At 50.4% G+C, this 18,558-nt stretch overlaps 1 protein-coding gene across 1 annotated transcript in view; it reads left to right on the forward strand.

Moving 5' to 3' along the window:
• Positions 1-770: 770 nt before the first annotated feature.
• Positions 771-18,558, forward strand: part of Steap3 (STEAP3 metalloreductase) — a 53,133-nt gene continuing 35,345 nt past the window's right edge. The window contains exons 1-2 of the mRNA XM_087906594.1: positions 771-888; positions 1,426-1,774. Coding sequence (XP_087762720.1) covers positions 1,687-1,774 — 88 coding nt within the window. The 5' untranslated portion in view covers positions 771-888; positions 1,426-1,686. The remainder of the gene's footprint in view (positions 889-1,425; positions 1,775-18,558) is intronic.

The raw sequence follows: 18,558 nt of genomic DNA on the forward strand, positions 1-18,558 counted from the left end.
AGCAACAGAACAGTGTCTCTAAGACTTTAGCCAAATAAAATTCATTGGTTCACCAAGCTGAGCTTCGGGATTGTCTGTACTTTGGTCTGTGGTGGGCTCCTGATATGGGATGAGTAGATGTGGTGTGTTGCATCTCCTCAGGCAAAGCCTGTCAGACAGCACAGCAGACAAAGGCGCTTTATTCAATGCAGGAACATTGGAAAGAGGAACAAACAAAGAGGTCCAGTGACACTTCAAGTCCCTCTTCCAGGTCCTGACATGCAGTTTAGGTTAAACAGCGGGCAAGAGGTATTCATAGCTAGGTAGTCCTGGGCAAGTGTGCCTGCTTATCGTGGTTGTCTGGCCTTTGACTCTCCTGCCAAGGGGGTCTGACGTGGTGCCAGATCTGTGGGACATCTCTTTCTAGGAAACCAGTTTCCCCAAAGGCCACCAGGCTTCAGACTTTTTCCTTTCCCTGTATAAGATTCCCGGGGAAATTTCAATTTCTAGGAGTCCAGTTTCTTTAGAATATCTTCATTCTTGCCTGGAGGTAAGTTATAGATCCTTTAAGGTCCCCCAGGCTGTCACAGGGTGGAGCCTTGTCCAAGTAGCTTTCACCAAGGCAGGTTGGGGAAGGGGTGCAGGGATAGGAAATGGGGGTGGGGTAGGTGAGTTGAAGCGTGAGCTGCCACCTTGTTAAGAGACTGGGGACAGTTGCTGAGATCTCCCTAAGCAGGGTGGGGCCTGTGGTGAGTTGCCTGTGGAGAGCATTATCTCCTTCCAGCCAGTCAGTGTGCACCACCCTGAGGGCCTCACTCTCAACACTTCAGACCTTGAGCTAAAGGAGTCACCCAAGGCGAGGAGGCCACTGACTGCTGGAGCCCTTCCACCTGGGAAGGAGGAGCAAAGGTGATCCTGGGTTCAGAGGAACCTGGTTCAAATCTCAAGTGTGCCACATCTCGCTTTATAATAGTGTATCGCTCTGTTATCTGAAGATAGGCTTGATCTACTCTTTTGTCTTTAAATTTTATTGCATTAATATTGCATTACCTTTATTTACTTATTGTGTACATGTGTGGGGGTACATGTGTGGGGGTACATGTGTGGGGGTACATGTGTGGAAGTCAGAGGACAGGGTCGGTTCTTTCCTTCCACCATGCGGGTCCCAGATGGAACTCTAGTTGCCAGGATTGATGGCACTCACCTGAGTTTTCTCATTGGCCTGGTCTATTCTTTTTTGTTTGTTTTATTTTGACAAGGTCTCCCGGTGTAGACCAGACTGGCCTTGAACTCACAGCAATCCACCTGCCTCCAGTCTCTGAGGGCTAGGATTAAAGGCACACGCCTCCACATCCAACTCTGATCTATTCATTTCTCAGAGTTCTCAAAGTAGCAGTTACCAGTTCAGCTCAAATGTCACGTCCCTTCTCTCCCCTCCTTTTGCAGGGCCAAGTCCCAGGAAGCAGAGAACAGCAGGGCAGGGGGAGTCACAACCTACAGTCTAGAGGCTTTCTGTCCACCTTTGAACTCCGGGTAGTTGCAGATGACCTGAGGCCATTGACCAGCACCCTCCACAGCCCACCAGGTCCTGGGCGGGGCTGGGACCTGCTTGCCTGGAGCTTGGTTTCTACAGTTCTCCACTGCTCAAGCGGTGTGGTGAGCTCCAACCACCCAGCCTGGGGGACCCAGCTTCAGAAGAACAAAGACATGGCTGCCAAGGTCCACGGACAGCAGGCTGCTTGCTCCACCATCACCTCATTGGAGAAGGAGGGCAATGCAACCTTCTCTAGACCTGGTGAGCTGGGGTCTGTGGGCCAGGGAGGAGGCAGGGCATGGCAGAAGAACAGAGTAAGTATCCTAACCAACTCTCCCAGCAAGGACTCAGCCCAGCTGCTACGGCTCCTTTCTCAGGTACCTCAGAAGCCCATCTAGATAGGCTTCCTCCAAGCAAGTACACACCCTCTTTCCCTTTATTTGTGTGCATGTGTGGATTCACGCCTGGTGTGTGTGTGTGTGTGTGTGTGTGTGTGTGTGTGTGTGTGTGTATACAAGAGCTGTCAACCTCAAGTGTTGTATGCCTAACTTTTTTGAGAGAGAGTCTCTTGGCCTGAAGATCACTAGATTTAACTGGTCAGAGAGCCCCAAGGATTATGGGTCTCTGTTTCTCTGGAGCTGGGTGCACCTCTAGATCTGGCTTTGTTCGTGTGCCTGGGGGAGTTTTGGGAATCAAATTCTGGTCCTCATACTTGCATATCAAAAACTTTACTAATTCACCCAGCTATCTCCCCAGCCCACCCATTTCCTTCTGGATTACAGGCAAGAAGAAAGGAACTGACAGTGTGTTGTTTGCTTATGGAGTGAGCTTGACCCGAAAGTAACTTGGGTGGCTCACGGTGAAAAGCTAACCAACAGAGTAATAGTAATAATAAGAACAGCATTGTCAGGAACATGACTCTGTGTTCTTGTCCTCGTGGTAAAGGAGGGAGTAGGCTAGAGTCTACTCTAAAGCCTTGGGTTGTTTGTTTTATTTTATATAGGAGTAGAATGTGTGATGATGTTTGTACATGTATGTGCTTACATGTGGAGGCATGAGGTCAGCCTCAGGTGTTGCCCCACAGGATGCCATCTACCTTGTTTTCTGAGGCAATGCCTCTCTCACTGCACTGGCCTAGAGCTTACCAAGTAGGCTGGCTTGTGAGCCCAGAATCTGTCTCCTAGAGCTAACATTACGAATTTGTGCCATTATGCTTGCTTTTTTTTAAAATGTAAATTCTTAGGGATCAGACTCAGGTCCTCATGCTTGCAAAGCAAGTACTTTACGGACTGAGTCATCTCCTTAACTTCCCTAGACAGATTTTCCAGATCCAGCACTGTGTGCAGGCAGGGTGCCCAGGGCCATCAGCGATCTCCAGACACTGGTTCTTGTCTGCCCAGAACAGGGGCCAGCCTTGGCACTTCGCCTAACCCTCCGCAACACTGTGTGACACCTTGCCAGTGCTATAATCTGAATGGATAGAGAACCTTTAGGAATAGCCATAGGGGCTCCGAGATGTGTTTGCTGGGCATGTTTAGACCTTGGGACCCTTGAATGGAATTTGAGAAGGTTCTAGGCCCTGGGGCAGACAGAATAGAGAGCTGGGGAAAGGATTGCAGAACAAAGAAGGGACCCTCTAGCCAAGAGAAAGTTCAAGATGCTCTTGGGAGCTCTGGGCTCCTGAGAAAGCAGGGAAACCCCTCTAAGAGCAGCATTCCCTCCACAGAGAGCACAGAATTCGGCTTCTTTATCCCACTGCACCTTTAAGGAAAAAAAAAAATTTATTGTGTGTGTACACAAGCTTGAAGAGTACACATATGGAGGTCAGAGGACAACTTTTAGCAGCCGGCTCTCTTCCCTCTGTAGGTCGCAGACTGAACTCGGGTTAACAGGAACTGCATTTACCCACTGAGCGGTCTTACTGGGTCTCCCTTGATACCGTTAAGCAGCTGGTCTAGGGCCATACTTGAGGCCCAGACAGCTGTACTTCCCAACCTCTCTAAATCTTATCTCCCTGACACCCAGGGGTTTCCTGGAAAACAGGATTCTCTGAATTCCTCAAAGTGACTTCAATGGAGGCTTGGTGCCTCACACCTGTAATTAGTGCTGTGACTGGAAAGTTGCTGCAAATTCAAGGCCAGTCTGAGATCCTTAGGGAGTCACTGGCTTCCAAAACAATGGGGCTCCATTGGTAAAGTGTTGTTAAGCAAGTCTGAGGATCTAAACTCTGGTCATCAGCACCCATGTATAAAAAGTCAACACAGCATGCTTGTGATCCCAGCACTGGGGGGGGGGGGCAGGAGGGGGCAGGAGGGCTTCCCAGTTTGTCTAGCCTAGCCGAGAGCTCCAGGTTCTTCAAGGGACACTGTTCACAAAATAAAGTGGAGAAGCAATTGAGGAAAAGACCTTACTTTAATCTGTGGCCCTCACACATGTACAAGCACATTTGTGCATGCACCCCTCCCCCCATATACAATACCTCTACAGGTCCCTCACCTGCCTGCCCAAAAATCAAAGCCCCTTATCAGGAATTAAGGGATAATCCTTCTTCTGACCTCTAGGAATGTCTAGGAAAGCCGCACTCTCACTTCCATAAACTGAGCAGGACGTTAATGCCCTCCTCCCCGACCAGGGCCATCAGTAGGTGAGGCCAAAGCGTAAGTCTGAAACAACAACACTGTGTTGTGCCCTGGTGTGTTGCCGTACAACAAAGCTGGGGGCATTGTGTGTTGGGAGAGTAGCATTAGGCAGTGTCCCAGGGCTGGGGACGCCTTTGACAGGGAAAGGTGACATCTTGGAACTCAGAGGTGTGTGTAGGATTCTAGCTTAGCCAGTAGTTCCCAGGGAGCCATGACCAACCAACACAAAACCAATGGGGCTTGAAACCTGCAGACTTCTGAGGACAGGTCAAAAGGCATCTCTAAGGGAAGTAAGGGATGGAAATGTGACCCAACTACAGCCACCCCCACACTTCGTTCCGGTTGTAAACCTGTGCACATTTGCTGTTGTTCCTGCTTTCACTGCAGACGAGGGAAGAAACCCAGCCCCACTTGTCACCTTGGGCTCTGCCCACCTGGGCAGCCCTAGTTTGCTACCTAAACTACACCCATGACGTTGATCATAAACTACACAGGGACTTGAAGTGTTCTTCAAGTGGGGGAGGCGTGAGTGTCTGTCTTCCCACTCCTTTCTCCTGGTCGGGGTGGGGGCGTGGTGGTTGGTTCTGCTCACTTTACTGTGGGCAGACCAGGAAGTGACAAGACCGGCTCTGAGACTCCCTAGGGAACGGAGGAGGACGGTGGCTGGTAGTTTCCTCCTCTTGCAGTGCAGGGCGGGGACCGAGAGCCTTGAGCTCCGCGATTGAGGGCGGGAGGGGTGGCACTACTGGATAAGCGGCGGAGAGCGGGCGGGTGGTCACGACCCGGCCAGGTCCGGCCCCACCGGCGGGCGGGGCGCAAAGAGAGGAGGAGTCTGGGGCCGTGCCACCGCCTCCGCTGGCGACCTGCAGCTGCCACGGCACCTCCAAGCGGCGGGCCGCCGAGGTGAGTGACCCTCTCCAGGTTCGGGTGCACTGTCCCCGGGACCCCTGGCGCGCTCCTGCTCTGACGCACCCTGAGCGATCGCTACAGATCAGACAACCTCGTCCCCCTAGGAACAAGCCACGCGAGCCTGGTGGCAGAAGATCCCAGCGGGGTAGTCACAGACAAGGGGGAAGCAGGCTCCAGAGTCCATGTTGCACTTGTCAGCCACCCTCCGGGCAGCCCTGGACTACCATGGGTGCCACGTGCTCTTCGTTTTTTGTTCAGCAGCTTTCAGGGGAGGAAGTACCTAGTACCCAATTGGCAGGTCTGCCCAGTGCCCGCCTCTGCCCGCGGAGCCTTAGTCTGGAAAGTTCTTCGTCTTGCCCACGGCTGCCGGCAGGAGTGTAGTGGTAACTTTGGTCACTATGGTTAGCTAAAGTGAATGTTGTGTCTTACGCGGTTTGGGTCAACAGGCAGCGTGTGCTGGTGCGGGCAGGGAGGGGTTGGGTGAGGGTGGTACAGAGCACCAAGAAGTCTAACACGTGTTCAGAGTCACTTCTGAAATAGGCTCCAGGAGTGGGGGTTAGCGAAATCCGCTTGGGAGGTGTGTCTGCCCGGCAGAGTGCTACCATGACATAATCGGAAGCCAACATTTCTCAGGCACTTGCTAGGGGCTCTGATGTGCTAGCCCAGCCACTCCTGGTAGCCAGGAGGCCCTGTTCTTATTTCTGGTTATTCAGGGGAATGCTGAGCCTTCTAGATCTCTGGTATTTTACAAGGATGCACAGGTAGCAAGTAGTAGAAGCTGCAGGTTTCTGGACAAAGGGGTCTTCTAGAAGCAGGCCAGATCCTCAGAACGTCTGGACAGCCCACTGAATGCAGTGCTGGGTGGCACAATGTCCCCAAGACCAAAGGGCGTATGCATAGTGTGTCTGTTGAGGCCAGAGGTGGATGCTGGGTGTCTTCCTTTATTGGTGTGCACATTTTAAAAGGTGGGATCACTCACTGAACTCGGAGCTCACCAACTGACTAAGCTGTCTGGCCAGCAAGCCCTGGGAATCCCTGTCTCCACTTCCCCAACGCTGCCATTACAAGTGTGAATGAGTGCACTAGCTTTTCACCTGTGTTCTAGGCATTTGAACTCAGTTCTTTGTTCATGCATAGGAAACACTTCACTGATTGAACCATCTCCCTGTCCCCTACAAAGGATGTCAAAAACACAGATGCCCAGCCTCCCTGGGCAACCATCTGAATCAGTCAGAAGCACAAGGAGGGCAAAGCTGTGTGTGTCACCAGGGGCCCGCACAGGGGTTGACAGCAAGCAAATGATTAATCAGTGTCTAGTGAATGCATAGATGGGAATGGGACAGGCAATGTCACTGGGGGAAGTGGTGGGTGGGAAGACTTTCTGCAGGAGGCCTTGGAATGGGATTGTCAAGGGAGGCTGTTGACCTCAGGGCCAGGCTGGCCCAGCTGGTCACGCGGAGTTTGACTAGACTGCCCCAAGCCTGCTGAGGTCTTCCAGGCCTGGTCTGCTTAAACTTGTATCTCTCCATCCTGAAGACATCAGGACCCAGCCTGTCCTGTCTTCTGTCCTTGTTTTATGGCTCTTCCTTCCTCAGGCTTATCAGAGACAGGGTTTCAGGGTGTTAAAAAGTGAAAGTTCTTGATCAGAGTCCAAAGCCACAATCCCTCACAGCATGAAGGCAGGTAACCACTGGTAGGGGAGCCTGGCCTTGCCGTCAGCAAGCGGGAGTCTGAACCTCATTCCACACTGAAGTTGGCTGGCTCCCTGAACTTGGTTCAATTGTTGAGCCTTGCCCAGGTCTTTGGACACTACATTCCCATAAGGCAGAGGGAGTGGTGGCCTTGGGCAGTAATTATATAGCACTCGGAACTGCGGGACTTTAAGTATCAGACCCCTCCCTCTGCTCCTGGGGGTTTGAATATTAATATTGTGTGTTTGTATTCATGTCTGTGTTGAGGTATGTGGGTATATGTGTGTGTGCATGTACGTGTGTGCTTACATGAGCGTGAAGACCAGAGGTTGACCTCAGCAGTCATTCCTCAGAAACCATCTTGTTTTTCAAGACTGGCTCTCTCATTGCTCTGAGACTTTCCAATTCGAGGAGGTCGACTGGCCAGGGAGCCCCAAGGTCTGTCTGTTTCATCCGCTTCCTCCAGCTCTGTGATTAAAAGTGTGTACCACCATGCCAGGCTTTATGTGGGCTCTGGGGGTTAAACCAGGTCCTGATGCTCGCCAAGCAAGTAGTTTATCATCTGAGCTGTTTCCCCACATAGATGTGAGGGTTAATCTGGTCGGACCTTCCCAGTTCTTTTGCTCTTTGGTAGACCATTGAGGCCTAGAGCGGACTCCGAGATGCCCTTCTCTGTGACAGGCCTGGCCCTAGCTCCAGGTCCCAGGAACCCTTCTGAGAGTCTGGATACCTCTCTCTCAGGAAGGGTTTCTCTGTGCCTCCTGCTGCTGCAGACAGAAACCTTAGTAGGCTGGGGCAGGGGTGGAAGGTCTTCTGGGACTTGAGTTCTCTGCCTTCCAATTGAAACTGGATCTGCCTCTGGGTGCCTTCCCTTCCCTGCGAAGCACTCAGGACTTTCTGGGTTGGGCAGGAGCTGAGTACCTAAGGGCTCTATGGAATCCTGCGAGTGTCTGGACAAGGAATGGGCCTCTGGTTTTAGAAGAAGGAAGTTTGTCCTTTTAGAACCTATGCTTGCCCCTTTCCTCCTTTGTGAAGGGGTAGATGTGCGCCTCTAGCCTCTATTTTGTGATCTATGAAGACATGTGTGTGGCGTGGTACACGTGTGGAGATCAGAGTCTTTCCCCTTCTGTCTTTACAAGGTCATGGGGTCACTGGGCTGGCACAGAAAGCGCTCTACCCACTGATCTACCCTACCCGCCCACCTGCCTGTAGGAAACTCCTGCCCCACCCAGGAAACTCCATCTTAATCTGTGAAGGTATGAGTGGGTGGGCTCGCCAAGTGTTCAGGAAATCACCTCTTCTGGTTAGCCCCCCAAAACTGGGCCTGCTCTCCATCCCTCTCTACCTCTCACAGGGCTCTCCGGCTCACACTTCCATCCTTGGCCTGCCATGCACTGATGCCATCCTACCCAAAATGACAGTCCTCTTTCCTGAGTGGTTAGCTTCCCACACATCTGAGCCTGGACCAAGCAGTATATATACACAAGTTCACTGTACCTTGAGACTCTTAGGAGATGATGTTATTCTCCCAACCACGCGACTTTTTTCCCAAGGGCAGACTAGCCTCCAGCCTCTTTTACCCCAAACCAGGCTCCTTACCACTTGCTCTATGCCTGCCCAAATCCTGCTTCATTAATTATTCATTCCCCCCAACATTTAGGCGATACTAACTTGATGTCAGGCCCTCAGACCAGCAGACTTGAGACTGCCATTTCCTACACTCCCAGGCTCACCCATGTTCTCTATAATTCTGAATACAAGTAAGAGGAAGCCTTCTCTTCCGTGTGCCTCATTCTCCAGAGCGCCTCTTGGAGTAGACCTCTGTCCAGTTGCCCCTGCAGCGTAAAAGCCCTGCACTGGAGAGTTACTCCTCCCACAACACATCCCCACTCGTCACCTTGGTCACCCACAGGAGCAGCCGTGAATGTCACTGTTCAGTAGTCAGGTGTCTGTCTTCTGCTCCACACCAGCAGCCCAGTGTTTAGACATTCCTTCCATGCTGGAAACTCACACAGGGCTAGAGCCTGCTAGGCAAGCGCTCTTCCACTGAGCTGCTCCCTGGCTCTCATTGCTTGTTTCTGAGCCTCCTTAGTTTAGGAGATGACTCTGTACAAACAAGAAGATGGCCCCAAGAGCATCACACTAGTCAGTGACACAAATGTAGAGGAATATGAGGCCAGTGAGGGATGGAGTGGGCTGTCCCAGGCCATGTGAAGACAGCAAGGCCCTCCTGGGGTTGGAGATGGGGACCATAATGCACCTATGCTTTCAGGGTCTCCATGAGAGAAGTCCCATGGAGCAGGTGGAACCCTAAGAAACCAGAGAGAGAGTTAGTCAGTTCCTTTCCCCTCCACCCAGCAGGTATTCTTTCCTGGGAAAATGTCCCTTCCCTTCAGAGCAGCTTCTCTAGGGGAACCTGGAGATCAGCAGCCTTGACTGGGATACAATATTCTGAAGACCCCTGTTCTGAGTCAGAAATTCTGCACCAAATCCTGCTGCTCAGCTCTCTGGGTGATGCTGGGGCTCACTGGTGATGGAGAGTTCTCCTTGATCCCCACTCACCCCACAGGCATCATCCAGCAAGTAAGCACAGGTTTCCATCCTCAGCTGATGCTGTCCAGGGGACATGTGGTACCTCCCAGCAGCAGCGAGCAGATCCAGACTCTAGGCAGACATGTGCAAACAATGTAACTTACTGAGTAACTTCTGTCTGTAAGGGTGTCCATAGTCACTGTTTTATTTAACAATCAAAACATAGAGGGAACACTGGTGGTGTAGCTCGGCTGGAAGAGTGCTTGCTTAGCATGTGGGAAGCCTTGGGCTCCAACCATAGAACCACATGAACCGGGCATAGTAGAGCATGCCTGTAATCCTAGCGCTTGGGAGGTAAAGCCTCGAGGATCAAGAATTCAAAGTTATTCTTTACAACACAGGGAATTTAAGGCCAACCTGATCTACGTGATACCGTCAGAGTGGGAAAGAAGCCTGCCTAAGGTCACATGTTAGCATGTGGTTGAACTCAAGTTCATACTCAGGGCTGTCTAAGTGCAGATGCCAACTGCTAACCTAGCCTTATTTGTTAGAACAGAGTGGGTAAATGTTGTCCAGGGTCACAGGAGATGACAGGTGCCTTAAATATTATCCAACAGCATGGGTTGGATCTCCAAAGGAGGAGGATTTGGGTGGGTGAGAAGCATGTTAAAACTCAGATGGAAGTAATAGGCTAAGTGAAGGGCGGGGGGTCACAGGTCAGGGCATGGAAGGCCAAGAGTACAAACCAGTCTCTGTATTGGCCTGTGCTGGACTCCAGGAGCTGTCAGAGGCTAGCCCTGCCCTCATGAGGCTTTAGCATTAGGGATAGGTGCAGAAGACTGCCGGACAGACAGCAGTGTGGGCCCTGCTCTACTGTTTGGTCTGGGATGTGGTGCTCGTGTCAACAGCTTTCACTAGACTGCAAGATTGCCAGGTCTCTGACAGGTTGAAGAAAATCAGATATGTCCATCCACAAGCCCAGATAGCGTGATTCCCTTCAACAATATAGAAGTTTTGTGAACTCTGGGCTGCCCTTGCAGCCTTGGAAAGCAGCGGTAAGCCACCAGCAGCGGGTGGAGGGTGCCTTTATCTACCATTTCGGATAAAATGCTCTTCTGATTGTAGAGCTGTCTGTCATCATACTGCTATGGGCATTGTCTGGCATGCGGTGACAGAGCAGCCTCCTCTCTCAGCACAAAGTGCTGAGAGAATCATCGCTAAGCTGGTGACAGCCGTGGTGAATGCAATGGATTACCCTATGAGAAATTGATCAGTTGCTACTTTCTGTAACCATTATGCTTGCTTTCTACCTTGCAGAGTCTCGGTGGCTCTGCCTCTGCCACCACCCCACCCCCCTTTATGTTGGATGACATTTATTCATTTTATGCATCCTGGCTTCAGCTGGCCATCCTGCCTCAATTCCTGTAGCAAAGGCACTGGAGTCTGAGCCACTAATTACCACAGTGAGGTTTCCTCCCCAAACAGGAAGTCTCCAGCAGAATTGCTCTCTCAGGGCCCTCTCTGAAGGAGCATCAGTCACCCCTCCCAGGCCGGTCCTGTGGCCAGCTGTAGGCGGGCAAGCTGAGAGGGGAGGTGTCCCAGTCACCCACACCCTAGAAGGCCTGTGGCCGCCCCACTTCTGAAAAACCACAGTCAGGCTGCCGAAGGAGGATGCTTTATGGCTTGCAGAGGGGCTGTCTAGGGACTCACCTGAAGGCCCGATGTCGCAGTTGCCCGTTGCCGGCGGTAAGTCTGATCAAGGCTCTAAGGTGGCCACCTCATTCACTAACTAGTACACCACCCCCTTGCCCACTTGAGAGAGTTCCTCTGATGTATGGATTCGCCAGACTCCAGAGAGAGCAGGGTTTCCCTGAGGGTGACACAGCCTCGGGTGGCAAAGAGCATAGGAAAAGGGGGTCCTGACAAAAGTGGGAGACTGTCGGCTGTGCACACCTCAAGACCCCCTTTAAGGGAGAACATTCAGGCAGCAAATACAGGAGCCTGTTCAGAGTGTAGGGCTTCAGTTTCCACACACAAAGCAGTAGCCTTGTGGGTTTTAGTGTGTGTTGCTTTAAAAAAAAAAAAAGTTAATGTTCTTGATGTATTTCTGAGGAATGTGGGCCTGCTGGGAATTATAAATTTTACTTAATTGGTAACCATTTCTGCCTTGGTTTATCACAGAAATGCTGGTTGCAAGTAATCGACCTGGATTTTTCTAGAAGGACTTTGAAAAGCTAGATGTTTGTAAAAGCCCTATCAATTATTCATCCACTTTTATTTTGCAAAGTGATGTGGGGAGAAAATTTTGTTTTGTGTCAGACCAAACCTGTGTGCATGAGTGTGTGTGCGGTGGGGGTGAGAGTGGTTTATGCGCATGAGCTTCGCTTTCTCTTCAGTAGAAACAAAAACTGCCTTCCTTTAAAAAAAAAAAACATAATGATTTTTATGATGTCTAAATAACAATTCCAGGTAGTATTACAAGAAATGTAATAGCAAAGTGTTTGTAAGAGTCCATCAGCTAGGAGGAGTGCCCACAGAGAAAACAGAAGTGTGCCATTTAGAATGTGCTTGTCTGTTATTAGCTGTTTTGTTTTCTTTTGTTCGGAGCAGAGCCTCCGTTGCCCAAGCCGGTCTCTACCTTGTGTAACTGAGATGACTTTGAACCTCTCATCCTCCTGCCTCTATACCTCCTACACGAGGATGGCAAGCACACACCACCAGGCCATTTGTACGGTTCTGGAGATCGAACCCAGGGCTTCGTGTGTGCTATACAGGTGCTCTGCCAGCTGGCCTGCAGCTCCAGATCTACCGCCAGCCTTTAAATGCTTATTTGAGACTTGTGGTCTCTCTTCTCTTCCCCTTGCCTTGGGGAGTAGAAGTAGGGGTTGGGCAAGGAGAGAGTCTAGAGTTCCCAAGTTTGACAGCATAGGAAGGAGCGAGATCCTGGGTCTGAGCTAACCCCAGTTCAGGACCTAGGATGGAGGACAGCCCCACTTTACAGGAACAGCCAGAGGAGTGACTGGGAAACGTTCCCAGCAACGCATAGAGAAGATAAAGGACACAGGAAGGAAACAGACAGGAATCCAGAGCCTGGTGCTGGGCAGGTGACATCTGTAACACCCACATACAGAGCCACCGTCTTTACTGGCCAAAAGATGGGTTGAATGCAGAGACTGGATCAAAGTAACTCTGGGTCCAGGAGGAAGTCCCTTAACCTGTCTGAGCCTTGCTTTGGGATGCGCAAAGTGGAAGAAGTGACTGCCGTCTGCAGAGCCTATCACAGCATACATCTGAGGTTGTGGTTGCTGCAGTGTAATCTGGTCTTCTAATCTCTTAGCATTTGACCCTGGGGATTTGGGCTGTATGGGTACCAGACACATACAGAGTGCTGGGATGTGCTGGCTGCCTCCCTCAGTAGCTTATGCCCCAGGGAAACCCTGGATCACTACGTGGGGAAGTCATGTGGCAGAAATGGGGAGAAGGAGTTGTCCCTGGGAATGGCTTCCTTTGCATAGCAAGGGTGTAATTTTCACCCAGGCTGTGCCAGCAAGCCCCAGCTTAATGATGGCCTGACATGGGATCTTTCAACTTAAGGTGGTACAAAAACAACATTCAGTAGAAGCTGTACTTCAAATTTTCAGTTAGGAACTTTCCCCAGGCGTTTTAAACGTACAGTATCATCAGTTTACAGTGGATTTGCTGGCTGCAACCCTACCCTAAATCAAGGAACATCTGTGTCTTCAGGGCTTCGAAATGAGCAAGATTTATGTGTGTCACTTGAATACATCTGTATGTTCACACATGTGAGATTATATATAATCACATTCACATGGAAGTCAGAGAACTTTCTCAGTCATCCTCCACCATATATATTGAGGTTGAGGCAGAGTCTGTAACTTGAACCAATTGCTTCCCAATTCTGTTAATCTTACCGGGAATCCCTGTCTCTGTCTCTGGAATACAGGCAGGCTGCCACTCCTGTCTGGCATTACCTGGGTGCTGGGGATCTAAACTCTGTTATTTCTACTTTATTGGCATGTTCTTTACTCCTGAGCCATTTCCCCAGCCCAGAAAGACTTTCTAGACATTAGTACTCAGCACCTGCTATGTAAATTATTCAGATCAGAGTGTGTTAGGTCTAACATGGCCATAAATATGTGGGAAGGGGTGGTGGGAGGCTATGGGCTTCCCAACTCTAAGGGAAGGAAGGTACCTGGCATTGTACACTTGCTCCACTCCTTTGGCAAAAAGCCTACGGGATCAGAGAACAAAAAGATTGATTTTGTCTTAAAGAGGAACTGGGAAGCTTCTCCTCTTCCTTCTCTTTAAAAATGCAGGTGCGCATGTGTGTGTGTGTGTGTGTGCTCATGTGTTTGCACTAACGAGTGTGTGTGTGTGCTCACATGTGTGTGTTGGGGATTGTATATGGAGGCCATTGGAAGACATCAGGTGTCACCTTTGGGAGGTCACCAATTAACGCAGAGACAATCCTGTCTGCCTCCCCAGCACTGATATTACAAGTCCTTGTCACCACAATCCACTTTGTATGAGGGTGCTGGAGATCAAGTTCTGGACTTCACACTTTCTAGGCAAGTCCTTTACCAACTGAGCCACTTCCCCAGCCCCAGCAGCCAGGCCTTCTGTTGGGCCTTGTAATTGGCGACCTTGGTTGTAAACTTGACTGGACTTGGAATCAGATAATTTTGAAAGCTGCTGGACTGAGCTGCGAAGGACTTTGTTTTGGTCTTGGCTGGTTTCGTTGCTTGTTTGTTTGTTGAGACAGGTTCTCATTATGTAGCCATGGTTAGCAAAGAACTCACAACGTAGACCAGTCTGTCCTCAATCTGATAGTGATCTGCCTGCCTCTGTCTCTTAAGTGCTGGGACTAAAGGTGTGTGCCATCATGCTAGACTGCGAGACTACCTTGATCAGATTATCTGAGTTGGGAAGGCTCACCCTAAATGTGGGTGGCACCTTCTGGTGGCATCCCTTGTAAGAGGACGCGGGACAAGGAGACACTTGGTGCCTGCTGTCCTCACTCTCGCTGGCATGTTCACTCATCTTGCTGCTGCAGCAACCTCCGGTGACGCTAGAACCAGCGTCTTTGAATTTCCATCATAGACTAAAGACCAGCAGCTCCCCGGGAGTCCTCCTGACTGTTAGGGACAATTTGGGACTGCTGAGATACCCAGCCAATAGACTGAGGAACTCTGGCCTCTCTAGCACGAGATAACCACTGTTGGGTTACCAGATGTCCTGATTTATCCCTCGTGAGGAACAAGCAGTTTAGTGACACTGTATATAAAACCTTTGGCCATTTGGGGGACAATGTGGAAAATAACAATGCTGACTGGAGACTTCCAGAATCTCCAGATAAAGTGACAGAAGAAAAGAGGGAACTCAGCGCTGAAATTCCCCAGCTCCAGACACACACAGACGGGCTGAAGTTTCTTAGGTGTGGCCTGGAAGAAATCTCTCCAGAAGCCATAAAGTTCAAGTTGCCAGAAATCAGACCAAGCCCTCATTATAAGGTCGGCTTACTTCCATCCAGACCTCAGGCCCCAGCCCTGAAGGGTGTCAGCCAATACAGTGGAGTGAGAACTTTGAGAACAAAATGGGGACCTTGTGGTTCGGGATGGAGATGTGGGGGACCCTAAGGTGGCTGAGGGCATTGAATCTTCAGATTTCTTCATCTTAGGGAGTAGCTTCTTCACCCTTAGAAGATGTGTCCTCTTCTTTTTCTGCAGAATTGCCTTCTTCACCCTTGCTGGCCAAGACAATGCTGATGTCCCTTAGTTCCCGTAAACCATTGTCTCTAGAGTGTGATGGGACTCAAGGCTAAACAGGTTCCTCGAGGAGAAACAAAGTGTGGTCCATAAAGAGGTGTGCTAGGAGTGTGCTAATTTGTGCAAGTGGAAGTCTGAGGAATTGTACAGGGGTGGATTTTAAGGGTATGGTATAGTGGTGGAAGGAACAAAACCAGACTAGCCCGCGTTTATGAATATGAGCTCATTAAGCAAAGATTCTAGGTTTAAAACGGACCTTCGCACAATTAAACAAAGTGCTGAGCATGGTAGGTCTCAGCTTTAGGGCCAGTGCTCTCGAGGCAGAGGTAGATGGAGCTCTGAATTTCAGGCTAGATAGGACTACACCAGTGTCCTCAACTTTCCAAATGCTGCGGCCCTTTAAGACGGTTCCTCCAGCTGTGGTGACCCCCCAACCACAAGGTTATTTTTGTTGCTACTCCATAACTGTGATTTTGCTACTGTTGTAAACTGTCATGTAAATATCTGATGTGCAGGATATCTAATATGCAACCTCCAAAGCAACATAGAACAGACCTCGAGCTTTGTTAGTTGGAGGGAAGAAGATTTGCAGGTAAAAAAGATTAATTCAGAAAGCCAAACACGATCCCTGAGTTCTGGTCAGGGAGGCACTCAAAACAAGGAATGGGTGCCACAGCCTCTATAATTATTTGTATATTTAAACTCATTTGTGCTGTGCCTGGGTGGCAGTTAGGTTCTAAAATCATCACTACGTGGCTGTGGGATAGAAACTTGGTGAACTCCAGAGCAGTCAGGGACTTTCAGGGAGGTACATGGAGCCTCGGTAACCACAGGTAACCACATCTGAGCTTGTTCCCTGCCTTCCATGGGCAACCACAGGCACAGGGATGGGGGTGGGGTGGGGAGAGAGCAGGGAGGGAGGAAAGGAGGGAGAGAGTTGTGCTAGTTCATGACCACTGGGATGCAGAGCCCCAGCTAGGTTCTGGGAGAATAGCTAAGAGCCACAAGCACACCCTGCCCATGGCACAGAATCCAGAAGTCACATTATTCAAGCAAATATTAATTTGGTACCTCCTGGATGTCAGGCTATGGGCTAAATGATATAGGTGCATGTATGAGTAAGAAGGAGCCTCCACCTGGCGCAGGGACAGAGGAGAGAGCCAATAGGTGAGGCGGTCAGTAAGGAGACAGAGGGGCCTAAGGCTCCCCCTGCCCTGGCCCAGGAGGAAGCCAAGAGTCACTCCTGCTGTTAGTCCTCTGAGAAAGCCTCCTCTGACCCATGACAGAGCTGGGGAGTGGCTGTATGATCTGGTCCTCCCCAAACAGCTGGAGAGTGTGGAAGCCAAGTTCAGTGTCCAAGTTTGGAGTCCAGAAGGAGTGGCTCTTCAGGGCCAGGGGAGTTTCCCCCAAAGACTTTCTAGGAAAAGAACTCTTAACTAGATGGAACAGGAAGAAGTGATGTCATCAAGGTTGAGCCCCAGGAGGAGGGCCTGCAGCTGTCTTTGTGTGTCTTGACTCCCTCTGCCTTCTCTCTACCCCTACGCTTCCCAGCTCAGGAACAAAGCTGGGCTAGACCTATTTTTCTGATTTTGCGAATCCCTCCCCATGGCAAGGAGAAAGGGAGCCACAGCCACAGCCTTTGGGGCACATGGGCTCCAGGCTTTGCAGTTCAGTTTCCCCAGGGAAGCAGGAGACTTCATCTCAGGAGCGGAGGCTGCAGATCCGGGGCTGCTTCTCCATGGCCTACAACCTGACTGAGGAAGCTGGCTGACCCTCGGGCCCCACCCTGGAGCTCCCCAGGCACAGCTAAACTGGCCCTCCCTGGCTGTCCTGGTGCCTGGCCAGGCAGGCTCTCATTGAAATCTGTGATGGTTAACATGGATTGTGAACATGATAGGATCTAGAACCACCTAGAAGACTCCCTTTTATTTATTTGCCTCTGCTGCCTTTGAGGGATTATCTAGATTCTGTTGAGATGGGAGGGCCCAGCCCTGACAAAGGAGAAAGTAGGCTGGGCACCAGCATCATCTCTCTCCTGGCTGGGTACCATGTGACCACCCTCCTCTCTTGCCACTGCCATCCCTTCCAGAGCACTCTTGGACATGAGCCACAATAAACCCCTTCTTCCCTAAGATGCTTTTTCGTGATATTTTATCACAGCAACAGGGAGAGAAACCAAGACAGAGTCTTCTGCTTCCAGCTGCATTGCAGAGCCTGCTCATTTCCTAAAATCTCCGCAGTGGATCTTGTATCTTGTTTCCCCTGTGTATACCGTGGGGATTCCTCTGAGAAGGCATGGCGGGTCTGAGTGTTGTTGAGCACTGCTGGGCCACAGAGGGCACTGTGCACATGGGTTACTCTGTAATGGTACTGTGTGCTGATGATGCAGGAGCTGGCTCATCCTGAAGCTTAGAGTCCCTGGCCTTAGTAATACTTCCTTCCCTCTCCCGGCCAGCACTGACCAGCTCACTGAGTCTAATGACTGAGGGTTGAAGTGAGCTGTCCTGACGAGTAGCTGTTCTGATTTTTACTGCTGAAGAAGTGAAATTGAACAAATGGGAGGTGGCCCATGTGGGTTCTTCAGCCGTCCTTCGGGGACATCCTCCCAGCCAGGGTGTCTGTTAATGTCCTGGCCCTCCAGTTTTTGTGAATTCCTAATACCACACTTCTCCCCAGCCTGCTGTGGGTCTGGTGACACACTGGTGGCAGAAAAGGAGACCATCAAGTCTGCTTCTTTGGCTGAAGCGCCACCACACCCCCATCCTCCTCTCCTCACATTTGTTAAGAGTGGTGTGTTAGTGACCTTGCTCGCCGTTGTGACAAAGTTCCTGAAGAAGCAGCCTCAGGAAGGAAGGTTTATTTTGGCTCATAGTTTGGGGGTACATGCTGTCAAGGTGGGGAATGCATGGCCCCAGGAGCATAAAGCATCTAGTCAGGAGGGGAAAGAGATGGATGCTGTTGCGTACCCCATTTTCTTTTAATTTATTCCAGGCCCAGCCCATGGGATGCTGCCCTTCACATTTAAAGAGGGTCTTCCCCTGAAGTTCATCTAATCCAGAAACTCCCTCACACACAGCCAGAGCTCTGTCTAATGAGTCTAGGTCCTGTCAGGTTGATAGTATTGGAAGTTTATTCAAGTTAAGCAAATCAAACACTCTGAAAAGAGACTTGAGTAGGCTGCCCCAAGCAGGGAAAACCTTAGTAGGTCCTTGTTGTGGGTTTTTAAAGAGATGTTTATGAAGATTTATGGAGTAGGTAGCATATTCATGGAGTGAGATGAATCTTTCTCCCCAGTCAGGTCATCAGTTGTCCCTTTCAGGGACATGTCCTTCTAAGAAATCCCATCAGGTGGTGGTGGTGGTCACGCCTTTAATGCCAGCACTTGGGAGGCAGAGGCATGCAGATGGGTCTACAGAGGGAGTTCTAGGCCAACCAGGGCTACACAGAGAAATCCTATCTCAAAACAAACAAACAAATAAATGAACTCT

Source organism: Myodes glareolus, chromosome 5, assembly GCF_982192425.1.
Source record: "Myodes glareolus chromosome 5, mMyoGla1.1, whole genome shotgun sequence".
Taxonomy (NCBI): domain Eukaryota; kingdom Metazoa; phylum Chordata; class Mammalia; order Rodentia; family Cricetidae; genus Myodes; species Myodes glareolus.